This window comes from Melopsittacus undulatus, chromosome 12 (genome assembly GCF_012275295.1).
Source record: "Melopsittacus undulatus isolate bMelUnd1 chromosome 12, bMelUnd1.mat.Z, whole genome shotgun sequence".
In the NCBI taxonomy this organism is placed as follows: Eukaryota; Metazoa; Chordata; class Aves; order Psittaciformes; family Psittaculidae; genus Melopsittacus; species Melopsittacus undulatus.
Genome location: NC_047538.1, coordinates 1,597,933 through 1,611,918, shown reverse-complemented (window position 1 = coordinate 1,611,918; position 13,986 = coordinate 1,597,933). Strand labels below are relative to the sequence as shown.

At 36.8% G+C, this 13,986-nt stretch overlaps 1 protein-coding gene across 1 annotated transcript in view; it reads right to left on the bottom strand.

The window, feature by feature from the left end:
• Nucleotides 1-13,986, bottom strand: part of PRDM2 (PR/SET domain 2) — a 55,844-nt gene that overhangs the window by 33,729 nt on the left and 8,129 nt on the right. The window contains exons 3-5 of the mRNA XM_013130834.3: nucleotides 5,774-5,891; nucleotides 4,409-4,512; nucleotides 491-643 (exon numbers count right to left, since the gene is read on the bottom strand). Of these exons, the coding sequence (XP_012986288.3) occupies nucleotides 491-643; nucleotides 4,409-4,512; nucleotides 5,774-5,891 (375 nt within the window). The remainder of the gene's footprint in view (nucleotides 1-490; nucleotides 644-4,408; nucleotides 4,513-5,773; nucleotides 5,892-13,986) is intronic.

Genomic DNA, 13,986 nt, shown 5'->3' with positions numbered 1-13,986 from the left:
ACTCCCTGAATAAAACTGGAATGGTATAAAACTAGGCAAATTTGTTTTATGGAGCTACCTATGAAAAGTGTCTTGACAACCAATCTTTGACATTTGATGCAAAGACCATAAAAATAACTGATTTCTGCAAAAGCTCTTCAGGAGAAAGTGTCTCAGTATCTACAGAAATAGAAAAAACATTTATGTAATCTGCTATAGTTCTTCATTCATTTGTATCAAATTTGGTGCTACAGCAGATCATTAACAAGTAAGATTTACTGTTCATACATATCCTGTATTTTAACAGTAGATCTTAATGTTAACTGTACTGGCACAGAAGAATTTAGACTGATGAAATGTGACATCTGCAATGTTTTAATTATATTTCATAAAATGTTTCAAAATCTGTTCAACATAAATGTAAAAAAAAGTAGGATTTGAATAAAGGGAAATTAAAAGTATGAATAATAAAAGGTAACAGAGCAATAAGTGATTCTTCAGACATCAGTACCTTTAAGCTTTTGTAGTATATGGTCCTGTTGATCTCCAGAGGAAACAGATTCTGCTCCTTTCCTGACCGTGCCCAGTTTATGTACCGCAGCCAGTTCCCTTTTTCTGGATCAGTTGCATCGACACACATCCATCCCAGGTTTGGGTAATACACCTGTGAGACACAAATGGCATTAAGTGTGATGTAACACTGAAGTGTACACATACTAAAACTCTATGTACTTTATAGCTATCCAAAGTAGTAGTTATCATCTAAGGATGGAGATAACACAAAGGATGTGAGCAGGGTTGGAACATTTCGTGCTTTTGTTTCAGTTCATCAAGCCTGAAATTATCCTGTATATTTTCCATTTACTAAGATGATTGATTTTAAGATCTACAGGCAAGAAGGATTTATTTTTACTTTCTTACGAATTGGGAAAAGTATATAGTAGTTAGAAGCATTTGCTTTATTTGGGAAGGTAAAGAAAAGCGTAATTTATACTTGATCTTTTTTCAGGGTATTAAAGATCTTTACCTTTCAGAAACCCTGTGATCACCTTAAAAAACTGTCCATGTCAATGAACTGCTGCATGTTCCAAGATGTGTAAATTCTTTGGTTTACATTCTTGGAGAAAAAAATTTAACACCTACTCCTGTTTTACATTTCAAGACCGCTTGCACTAAAGCAAAGTTACTGCCACCTTCAGTGCTTCCTGGTGACAGGCAACTCTGTTTCTCTTTCAAGACATGTTCTGCATCTCCCACTCTTCTCATTCTAATACAAGTTAAACGTCTATAAGAAGAGCCATTTGTGGATGAGATACAGCTTTTTTCCCCAAATAAGTAACATCCCACTTTGGCAACTGGAAGTATGTTTCTTGCATCACTTTCTCTCTGAACACAGACATACTAACAGGTACATAACATGTCAGGAGTACTCACATGTTTTAAGAACAAGAAAGGAAAAATATACATAATTTTACTGTATTTTCTACTTGCTTTTTCCCTTTTGATGAAGTATCTAAACATCAGCCTCTGCCTGGAGGAGCTCTTTCAAAACGCATCCTCCCTAGCTCATAACCTCCTGCTACATTCACAGCACCACTGCACATAAGGAATACACTAAAATTCTGATTCCACTGTAAATGTCATATTTTGCTACACAATGCTGTAGCTTTTTATCATTTCTGATACTTACAAATAATTATTTTCAAACCATCTTTTCATCAGGGACCATCACAATAGGACAAGGGGTGATGGGTTCAAACTGAAACAGGGGAAGTTCAGGTTTGAGATAAGGCAGAAGCTCTTCCCTGTGAGGGTGCTGAGGCGCTGGCACAGGGTGCCCAGAGAAGCTGTGGCTGCCTCATCCCTGGCAGTGCTCAAGGCTAGATTGGACAGGGCTTGGGCAACATGGTCTAGAACAAGGCATCCCAACATATGGCAGGGAGTTAGAATCACACGAGCTTTAAGGTCTTTTCCAACACAAACATTCTATGATTCTATGACTTTACATTTTCAATTTCCTAAATCAATTAAAAAAAAGAAACATTAAATAATTTTTAATTTCATGATGTAATAAGTAATTATAGTAATAAGTCAATAAATTTCTTTTGTGTTGATAAACTGTTGGTCTAATAAAATAGGATTTTAGTAATAAAGCTTCAATAAACACTCTGAAATAATCTTAGTTTCCAAGCAAACAGAAAGTTACTTAAACTATTCCAGTATGCATTTCATCAGCTGACTTTTGAAAGAATGCTCATCAGCACACCCAGCCCTTGCAATATGAAAGAGCATAAACAGCTGCACAGATCAAGACTGTAAAAGCTACTCTTTTGGTTAAAATGGAAGAAGAGAACTGAATAGTGTTGTGTGGAAGAGTTAGCAGATATGCAATATTTGGCAAAACATAACAACTTATTACTTTTTTAATGAATTACTTTATTAAATTGTCACATAACTTGATTATGATTTTTGTACAAAGCAAAATACTTCGTTACTTTGCAGTTAAAGCTAGCAGATTATTGTTTACGGGACTCGTGCACCATGAGAAAGGAACCAGCTCCAAATCCTCTATAGAACATTGTGACTTTAAGCAATTCCTGAAAACCACAATAATGATCCCTCAGCACAGTAGTGCCCAAATCCTGAATCACCTGGTGGCGTTCCCTCAGTTTTCAGTGACTCAATGTCATTTTCTCACCTGTGGCTTTTCGCCGACAGAGAATGAAAATATGTTCAAGTCTCTGTTTCTCTCTTCAGCCATGGCCCTCACACAGAACTTGTGGTTTTCAGAGGGATCCTCCAGCACAACAGTTATAAACTATTAAAATTCACTAGAGATGCAGCTTTGAGAAGCTTTACTTATTCTTCAGTTTAACTTCATTAGAGAAACAAATGAGGCTCTTGTGGAAAAATGTTGTTCTACTAGTTGGAGGTTTCTGATACTTACTTACAAGCAATTATTTTCAAACCAACTTTTCATCAGGGACTGTAGCAATAGGACAAGGGGTGATGGGTTCAAACTGAAACCCATACACCTAACTACTCCCACACACCACCATCCTTTCACAAACAGTATTTTCTAACCGAGAAGATTCTGCAGTGGTTTCAGATATCAGCATATGGGGCCAACTGTTGTGGTCTCATTTTAGCTGCTTTTTTTTCAATTCTAAAATCAGTTTTAAATCAACACAAGATTCCTTTGCCATCTAGCAAAGGTTCCCACCATCACCTGCATTGAAAAACTACAGAATTCTGTAGCAGCTTGTTTGCAACTATCATTTCTCAACATAAATTTAAAAAATATTAAGACATATCCACTGAGAACACTCAAATTCCAGCACTGAGAGAAAACACCACAAGGTCAGTAATTTACTTGGCTGATTCAATCTCACCAAGTGTTCTTGCATCTGATCAAAACTGGAGTTACCTCATGCAGTGGAGTTTCTGACACCATTAGCCCAATGAAACAAACACTGTTTGAACACTTTATTACTTTCCTGAATGTGAATTTGCATTTATGGGAAGTTGCTCTAAATTAATTCCTCTGATAAGAGTTAACAGTAAGTTTTGTACATATTTGTACGTATCTAGTGGTTTATGCAGCTCAAGTTTTGCACGCCAAGGGCCAGAAGGATGACTTCTATCAGTATCTTTGGCCTAGAAAGCCGTAAACTGCCCCAGATCATGCTATGCCACAGCTCCTCAACCCCTCCCCTCCTCAACCATTCACTTTGCTAAAGCCATTTGCTCTATGTGTCTTCAGAAAGATTAAAACAGCCTTTAGAAGTAGTTATGAACTGCCTTGAAGAAACTGTAGATAAGACTCAAGACCAGATTAAGGCACCTACATTTTGAAATCTACACAATATCCAAAATGTTATGACTAGCAGCAGAGTTTAAAGTGTGATTCCACTGTCCAGATAGTATTTGCTTTAACACAAGCCCAAACACAAGCAGCACAAGCAGGAACTTTTTATAAAGTTCCAAAAGCAAAACCAATTCCTATAACGAAGCTGGTTTTCAAAGAGCTAAATGAAGAGCAGTGCTGGGGCTCCCTTAGAAGATTCCAAATTCTCCCGATTTTCCTAATTTCATCAGCAGTTGACAGTACTCAGTTGCAGAAGGGATATTACTCAGGATTCAAGCCAACAAAGCAAAGCTTTAGCAGCAACAAACTCTTAAGGGGAGGTGTGATCCAGAGACAGTATCTAGGAAAATTAATACAGCAGTTTCAAACTATGTCAGTAGTTTAAAAGTAATAAAGAAAGGTTGTTCAATCCAAGTGTCTATAAATAACTAATGGTAGACATAGTCTGAAGGCAATTATTTCCCATCATGTCTATTTCTAAAATCTCTGGAAAAAATAAAGGCTAAACAAAATCTTGAGCTAGTGACAGATACCTTTTCCCATTGACAAACTGTTTCTTACCTCCCACATGTACACATTGCTCTTAACTTGAGATCTTTTTTTCTTGTCACCAATGAATGGTCCAAACTTCTTGCCTTTTAAAATTGATTTTGTTGCCCAGACACCTAAAAAGACACATACCGGTAGTTAAAACTTATCTAAGTTATCTTGAGCAAATCTTCATGTTTCTCCAGAACATCGCATGAGTCCGTCTCAGACCGGGGAGCATTCTACATCAAGATCACAGTAAGGAATTTGAAGTTCACTAAAATGAATTCCAACAATCCTCTCTCCAAAAAATCATTTCAACCATGAAAGCTTTAAGCATATATCTAGTTTCACTCTTTGCTCATGGGCTACTGTAGCTCTGAAAATAAAAACAATCTTCATTTTTTCTTGTACTTCAGGTGATACTGAAAATATCGTAAGAGCATTTCAGGTTTTACATTGTAAAGTCACAGATTTCAGCCATTTTGCTGAGTAAATATCAAACAAAAACTATATTTGCTTTCTCTGAAACAATGACAGGCAAATGAAGCCCTCACAAAAGTTTTACAACCAATGGATACTATATTTTAAAGGAAAAAACATCTAGGACTGGTTAAAATATGTGCATCTGCCCAAAGCTTTACTGACAAGATTTAACTGAACTGAAAATGGACGTGTGCATTTCATATCTACAGCAGGAAAATTAAGAACAGATTGACAAGTAATTGATAACTAAACATAACATTGTCATTCAGACTATGCTAGATAAGGTTTGTACTAGAAAAGATTAACCTTGCTCCAAGGAGCTTACAGCCTGTTACTAACAGCAATGCATCTATTGTTAGGCTTAGTCTTCAGACCACCAGCTTTCAACGTCAAGTACCCAGTCTGCAATTCTGACTTCAATCAAAGTACTCCCATTGTGTTAAAAAAGCAGCCAAGCATTTTTTATATATTACAGAAACACCACTTTGCTCCACACAGCAGCTTTCAAGTCTGCACTGAGTCTGCTCTTCTAAATAAAACTTTTTATATTGATTGGACAACAAGATGCAGCATTCTAAAGAGACACAGAAAGCTGCAAAACACAAAGCTGGTAACAGTTAAAGTGTTATAAATGAAAACACAGCAGTAAAGGAACATATAGATATTTTCCTAATCTAATCTGTTTGCATCTTGGTATATTTTAGGCCCCAATTCTGATGTTGCAGGAACATCATCTTAGAATGCTGGAGAAACTTGGAAGATGTCCATTCTTTCCAACAGAAATTATTTGAGATAAGTGCACCAGACATCATCTCTACCCAGCACAGGAAGGCACCAAACTTTCATAGCAACTGTAATTCATGTGATCTAGTGTATAGCTCTTCATTTCCTTTTCACAGCTGCAGCACTCACCAAGCCGTGTCTTGTCAACAGCAGATGGGAAGAGCCTCACGTCCTCAGGAAGCCCCCTAAGCACATGCTCAGGTACATCATCCAAGGTCTCCACAGTGACAGTAGCTTCAGTTGTGTTCTACAAGTTAAAAACCCAGAAGGGCCACAACCATTAACAGGTAAAAACAGTAGCACAACAGATTGTCAGCTCATACAAGATGTAAAAAACCCTGACCTGGTATTAAAGCAAAATTTCCAAACTGCCATTTCACTGTTATTTTTATTACACTTGTTTATGCTTTAATGCAGAGTTCTATGACCACATTAGAGATAAAACAGAACAATGATAACTAAAGCTGTTGCAATTATTATTTTGCTTTAGTTAATGGATGTGTTTTGATCATAAGCAGTAACATTCATTTCCCTCTGGCCTCTCCTTAAAAACAAAGATTCTCCTTTGAGTTATTTGGAGAACAGAACTAAAGGTATTTTCCTCTTCCCGTCTGATTATGACTTACCTGACAGTATTACTATATTATACCTAAAGATGTAACAGAAAAGTACTGTGGTCCTACACCACGGATATATGTGCATTTTTCAGAATACAGTTTTCATACAAGTTCAGGCTTTCTATTAAGTCTTAAAAATGCTCATTAATATGGTAATCTGAAGCTCATCCATGGAGCAGTTTTCACTTGCACTATTTTTACTGGTCATCTATGCCATAAGAAACTACATTTAACAAGTAATTACGTCAGTAACACTGCGTTGATACACACTACATTCCTTTGTACTATCTCTGATTAAAGTTGTTCCAAATTTCAGATAAAATACACTGTAAATTCATCTACCTGCCGAGATTTCCTTCAGAGAAGTATCACATAAATGTTCACAGAAACAGTCCAAGAGTTTTGATATAGTCTGAGTTATCACTATAAAAACCTCCAGTTGCTGAAGTATTCCACTAAAGCCTTAGAATTGCTGATTATACAACAGATCTGTAAACAATATGCTTAATTCTGGTTTTAGGCAACTCAAAATTTTCAACAAAATAACACGCAGCATGATAACACATCAGCCTGGGAAGTCTGACTCCAGTTAAAAAGTAAAAGAGGCAGACTAGTTTCCCCCTGTGCTGTGATGTAAGCCACGACCGTAACTCAGAACTACGCAGCCACTAATTCACCCCCCACCTCCCCTTGTCCTCCCTGCAGGATGGGAAGGAGAATCGAAAGAGTGTAAACCCCATAGCTTGAGATAAAAGTACAAGAGAATACTAATAATGATAAGGGAAATAACAAGGGGAGAGAATATAAAACTGAAAGCAGAAAGGAAAACAAATAATAAACCCAAGTGATGCACAATACCATAGCTCACCACCTGCTGACCGATACTGAGCCCAACCTGAGAAGTGACCTGGGTCTCCCAGGTGACTCCCCCCAGTTTATATACTGGGCATGACGTGCTGTGGGATGGAATACCCCTTTGGCTAGTTTGGGTCAGGTGTCCTGTCTCTGCTTCCTCTCAGCTTCTTGTGCCCTTCCCCCCTCCCCCCAATGACAGAGCACGAGGGACTGAAAAGTCCTTGATAAGAGAACTGAGAAACAGCTACACCATCAGCATCATTCTTAGACTGAAGTCAAAACACAGCACTGCACCAGCTACTAGGAAGGAGAAAAATAACTGTTACAGCTGAAACCAGGGCAGCCTGACATTACCAACAGATACAACAACCTAATCTCACATTCAGACCTAAACTTTTCTGATACTAAGACACCAAAAGTTTTCATTATTTTCTGTTTCAGCTGTATACTAAATCTTAAATACAACCTCTTATGCTACAAAATGTTTCTGCCTGCTTCTGAAAGGCTGGCATATTTAGGAGCAACACACAACGCTTTTAGTGGAAGTCTTTTTAGCTGTGTCCTTTCTGAATATCAAATAGAAGCTGAGAGTTCTTAGAAGTGTTTCAGGACATACACATCATTTGTCCAAATTATACTGTTGAAACACGTTACTGACAATTGCAGTAGCAAGAGGCAAGTGAATTGCCACTCTGAAGTACACTGATTACAACAGTATTCAGCAAACCAGCCAGAGCACAGGAGGAGTAAAAGGTTTTTCACTTTATTTTATAACCATCCTATTAACAGTTTTCTAAAATCCTGTTTTTCTTTAAAAATAAAATGGTAGAAGTCCCTAAAACAGAGGTATAATGTAAACTGATTCTGTGCTGAAGCACCACCACCTGCATTGTCACCTTTCTTAACACCTGAACATCTGCAAATTCTGTTACAGAATGTAGAACAAATGTGGATCAAATACGCCTGCTTGAGCCAGTAAAGCAATTTCTTAGCAAGCAGCTTTCAATAAAGGTTAGTAAAATCATATGAATTTGATTGGATCACCTTCAGATGTGTGGCATGGTTTAGTGGTGGCCTTCACAGTCGTAAGGTAACAGTTGGACTTGATAACCTTCAAGGTATTTTCCAAACCAGTTAATTATATGTAGCTTATCTTTATCAGAATTGACAGCATTAATGAAAAGGTTGACTTAAAACACACATATGTCTTATCGACCAGCCATTTTGTTTTCTGTTTAACATAAATATCTGTCCATAAAAAATAATGGCAACCAACAGGAAGGAAAAAATATATTTAACTGTTGAAGGCATGTCTATTAATAGAAAAGTAAGCAATTAAATGCTAAAAGTTATTAAATTTGAAAAGTATTTATTTGTACTTTAAACAATTCTAAGCATTTTCCATTTTTCTATAATTGTTATGGAATCCTTCAATTCTTTCAAGGGAAAACTGCAGTTTGCCTGAGTATGCCCTTGTGTTGTACTACGTGTTCATAATGAAAGCTAACTGGTACTCGCCCTTAGAGTAAAAGGACATCTTCGTTTCAAACCAAAGGGCAATTCCAGCTCCAGATCTTCCATTCTGATTCTGTCAATCATTTCTTAAACATGCACATTAAAGTTCCCAATTAAACAACTGTGTATGCCTCTATGCACAAAGGAAAAAATTATGTAAAGGATCAGTAACAGGAATAACTTGCCGAGAAACACAGAAGTGATGCCTTTGGAAATAGAGCTCAAAGCCAGGACATCAGCGACTCACTGCACTGAGGATAATTTCATGTCTTTATTTCAAAGTAGTTTCTGGTATTGGCTTATGTGAAAATGTATCACTTGTGACAAAAACTAAACTGTAACTTACAGAGAACACCATGCTCCAAGTTCCAAGAAGTACATACAGTTCATAAAAATGAGAAGCTTTGCCTATTGAACTGAGGATGTTGCAGTACAATAACTACTTCAATGTACAAAGCAGAACTTGCACTTGGGATACACCATTTACTCAGCCATAAACATGGATGTACCCTGTACTACCCAGTACTGAATGTTAGGTGACAGAGACAAGCTACCCTGCACATCCTGGGGGCTAGTAATGTGCGTAGTACTCTCACAGTAGAGACATTGCAAAGCTTTTATTTTAATGTACTTCACAGAGCTACTCTGTGTCTGCTGTTGTCTTTCTACTGCTCTATTTACAACCTACGAACATGCCATTTCACTCCACAGATTGACATTAAAGTATCTGCATGTCAAGTTTACTGCTCTGCAAACAACAGAATAAGCTAAAAAAGCAGCTAGATTTATTATCTCTAGATAATAAAGGGTTTTAAACAATGTCGTAAAGCTTATTATTTCTGAATCCTGCTAATCATAATTCCTAAATAAATCAACCGCTCAGAATCCTTAGCCAGCAGGTTGTAATTAATACTAAAGTTTTTAAGGTATTTTTATATTAAAGTTTGAAAGGCAACAGAAAGCTAATAAATGATTTATGAATGTCTAGTAAGTGACTAGTTCCAATTTAAGCAGCCTACAAGGTTCAATAGGCAGCTTAAAATATCATTCACACTATTCTTTGTAGAACACAATAAATGCTACTCAGACTTGTCATTAAACAATTTGCTCTATTACCTAATTATAATCACTAAAACACTCTTCCTGATAAAAATGACCAGTATTTCAACATTACAAGCATGTATTTTCTCATAAAACCTGTCTACTTCTGAAAGAATCGTGCTTGGTGAGAATTAAGTCATATGTTGAACCACATACAATGGCCCTAAAGTACCTGTCCCCTGAAATTAAATTTCAATCATTCTGGTCAGAAACAGTTCCTGGTGGTAATGAAGGATGTTATATTTAAGATCTGAGCAAGCTTTAGGAGGTGTTAAAACTAAGAAGTAACAACATTTTGGGCAACACTACAGCTGTCCAAGTAAATCCTGGCTTTCTGGAAATTATTCTAGCCATAAATATGCAAGCAGTTTTTGTACAGAGTAGTACTCAGAGCATTGTCCACTGAGCACTTCAGAAATACATTATGCTGAAAGTTTATTGAAATACATTTAAAAATGCATCTCTACATGCTATCCAATTTCAGGGGTTAGGTCTAAAGCAAAACTGAGCTCAGTTCTACTTGGCACCCCATCTTTGTGAGGGTGCTGTGTATGGTAATTAGTGGCCGCATTTCTGACTGAGTTCAGTTACAATGTCTTCTGCCAGTTTTAACAGCAACAATGAGAAATATGATAAAACTGGAGTCACAGCAAGGTTATTCTGTTGCTGCCTTCGTAAGCCCTAACAGCTGCACAGACACATCCTTGAGAGCTATTTGTGGGGGGAAAGACAGAATGCCAGAAATCCCATCCCATCCAAGAGAGTGAAGAGACCAGGAGGGGCGAAATAAAAATAAATCCTTATTCTTTAGTTGTAATAGCTGAAGGCTATTCAAAGCAGAGCTAAGTATTATCCTGCTCTTCCAACAGTCCAAAAGGAAAAACAGTGATGAAAGAAGTCTGATTTTCAGACATCTGTTAGCCTTGAACTGATATGCAAGAAGCCATGTCTCCAACAAAAAAGAAACATACTTTTCTCAGCATATCAAAGAAACCTAAACATCATTCCAGCTCATTATGCCATGATTTCATGAGGGGAGAACCAAGCCTGTTTTTCACTGTGGTTTCTAATAAATTACATCTAGGCACAGATGAGGGGGACTAGAGAGAGGGAACAAGACAGCTATCAGAACAATGCACTTCTAGTCACAAGCTAACAAAAGCAAGGTAGTGTTTTTAGCTGGGTTTCATTTTGGGGTTTGGGTGGATTGTTTTACAACCATAGCCAGGCAAGCAATTGAAAATCTCAAGCCTGTGGATTTTACCCTACCAAAACTTTAAAATTTAGACTCAACTGATTTAAGACAAGTGTAATCAAAGAATCATAGAATAGTTAGGGTTGGAAAGAACCTGCACTGTGCTCTCGGGTATGTCTGGCATATTCCTTAATAGTTTAGCCATAATTATTCCAAAACTGTTCCATCATTTAAGTTTATTTGTATGCAGTAATTCAGAATCAGAACTTTATTTTGCACCTGCCTACATAAATCAAAGACTAGCAGCTACATTCAGAGAACACAACACTCAGACTCCTTCGACACCTGCCATATTAAAGGATTTCACAAGTACCAGAAAACTGGCTATGGTCTAGGACATAATACATTTCACATCTCAAACAAATGATAATAAGTAACCAAATACTGAAAGGTAAAATAAACAACAATTTTAGTTTAGTCAAATCACTGCAATTTCATTTTATTTGCAATTTAAATGTAGCTACTTAAAACATTTTCCAAATCACAGCTTGTCCCCAAGGAATGTCTGTCTACCAAAAGAAGAAATACCGTATTTCAATTGCTTTTCCACCAACACTTAATCGCATTTTGAAGAAATCTCCTGTTGATAAGGATGGTGCATGTCCTACAGCCAAATTCTGCATTTAACTGAAGTCCTAATACAGTATTTTTCACCCACTCCAGGACTGCAGTTTTGACTACTAAAGCACTTGAGGCTTATTTCACTTTCAAGCTTCTTACTCTGAAGATCAACAGGAATATTACATTGCTTCAATCAAATCAGCCAGAGTGAAGCAACTTAAGAACAATGCCAAAAATCATCTGAAGGTGCCTTAACTGAACTCTCTTATCTTCATCAAATTCAGAGTCCAATCACTTTGACAGTACCTTTCAATACATTCAGCAATTTTTCACACCACTTTCAACGTAACTGTGCCTATGGAGCAACCACAAATTAGACTATAATGTTACAAACAGTATTTAAGCAGAGCAGGAACAGTACATGTAAACAAGATGTTTACAGATAACCAGAAATCAGAGCATAAAGGAAAAAAAAAAATCATCCTGAACAGCCTAATCAATGACAAACAGCCAGTCAGTGTCATGTTTTGGTGGGAAGAGGATTAAGATAAACGAAAAGGAAAGGACCTATTGCAAGAGAGAGGAAGGGCAGAGAAGTCAGAGGAGGTAGTTGTGAAAAGGAGGTGGCAGAAGAGGTAGCTGTGAACAGGAGATGAAGGGACTAAGGCTGCTGACACAAACCAGACGGTACAAGAAAGGGAAGTCAGAAGCAGAAACGTCTCTGTCCAAGACCCTTGCCTAGCTACCCCTCAGCCACAACTTCACTGTAGGTACTTGAAAATTAAAGATGTATTGGAAATACTTTAAAGAATCACTGAAAAAAATCAGAAAGAATGTGGGGAGGGAGCTTTAGTACAAGTGGGTGTCATTTCCTAACAGACACTACCCCAGTTTTCAGTAAGTTCCCATGTAGTTTTCCAGGTAGCACACAACCTTCTTCCTATCCTATCTTACTGCAGTCTGAGAGGCAATAAAGCACCCATGTTTGCTTGGGGTTTTTAAAATACATTATTCAGCATATACAGTGAAGGAGTTTACATGTTAAAGAAAGGCCTCTTTTAAAAACAGATAGGAAAACAAATCCTGTCTATCCTGAGACAGCAGTCTTCCTAGAAACCTAAAAATACTAATTCCAACAACAGCTTGCTTTTTTAAGCCTTCTCCTTACTACAAAGTGGTCATATGGAAGTACTTATGAAAAGGGTTTCTTTCCCTTCTTCAAGATTTCTATGGGATAAACAACAAAACTAACAGTCCTTTCATATAAAGCCAATTAACAATAGACCAAATAGTTTCAGGGTCACTGACATCACACCAAAACCAGAGATAAGACGAAAGAACACTTGAAAGATGTTTGGTATCATACAAAAACATTTCTCATACAGACCTGGCACCACAACTTGTTAACAGTGAATGAAATTACAAGGGCACTGCAAGAAAAACACGTCGGGGTTTATGCTAAATACAAACAATATGAATGGTAATTTAACAGTAAAAAGCAACATGAGCTCTGTGCACTTCAGAAACTAAATGTGAAAGCCCACCGATAAAGATGAAGGCTTTGTTTCAATTCAGAAATCTTAATTCTAGGAACAATTTGGGAGCAGGGAAACACACTAGATAGGACATGATGGGACACAGATACATAAATAGAAAGCAAACAGTCAATTATAACAGTTAATATGAGGATCTACAGCTTTCAGAACTTTAGCAGAATACAAAGCTTATTAGAATGACTCTTAGAGCAGATTTATTACTTAAGCAGACAGAGCAACAGGCACTGAGTGAATTCAAAACAAACCTTACAGGTGTAAAGATTTCAAGTCTCTAGAAATAACTTGTGAAGCAACAGTCAACCCACCTACCACAAAATAGACTGCTATGGCTTACAACTGTGCAAAAGCAAATCTAATTTTAATATACATATGTATGATAATTTCTATTTGTGTATATTTTACAAATATATATATTTACAATACATATTTCAAAGATGTGATAGAGATTATACTTTGGTTTTTACCTTTTTAATGAACATATATATTGAAGGGTTTTTTTTTACTTTAAATGAGAAGGAAAAAATAAAAATAAAAGGAAACATCCTAACAACCCACTGCACACTGCATTTGCCTGTATTATGTATGTACTCCTGTAACATCACTGAGAGCAAAGCGCTAGCTGCTGATCAGAAAAGGGCATAAAGAGTAATAAAAGCACATGTTAAAATAGACACAGGCATCAATAAAGTATACAAAGCATTTTATATGACTTTTGTACATAACCAACTTTTTTAGTAAATTCAAAATGGCATTCCTTCATGTAACATCCTATGTTCACATTCGTAGACCAAAAAGACTTTGTAAAATCATCCAAAGAGAAAATTAAGGCAAGATGTACTTTTCTTGTAAGCAATCTTTAAAGAATACAATTGTGCACAATAT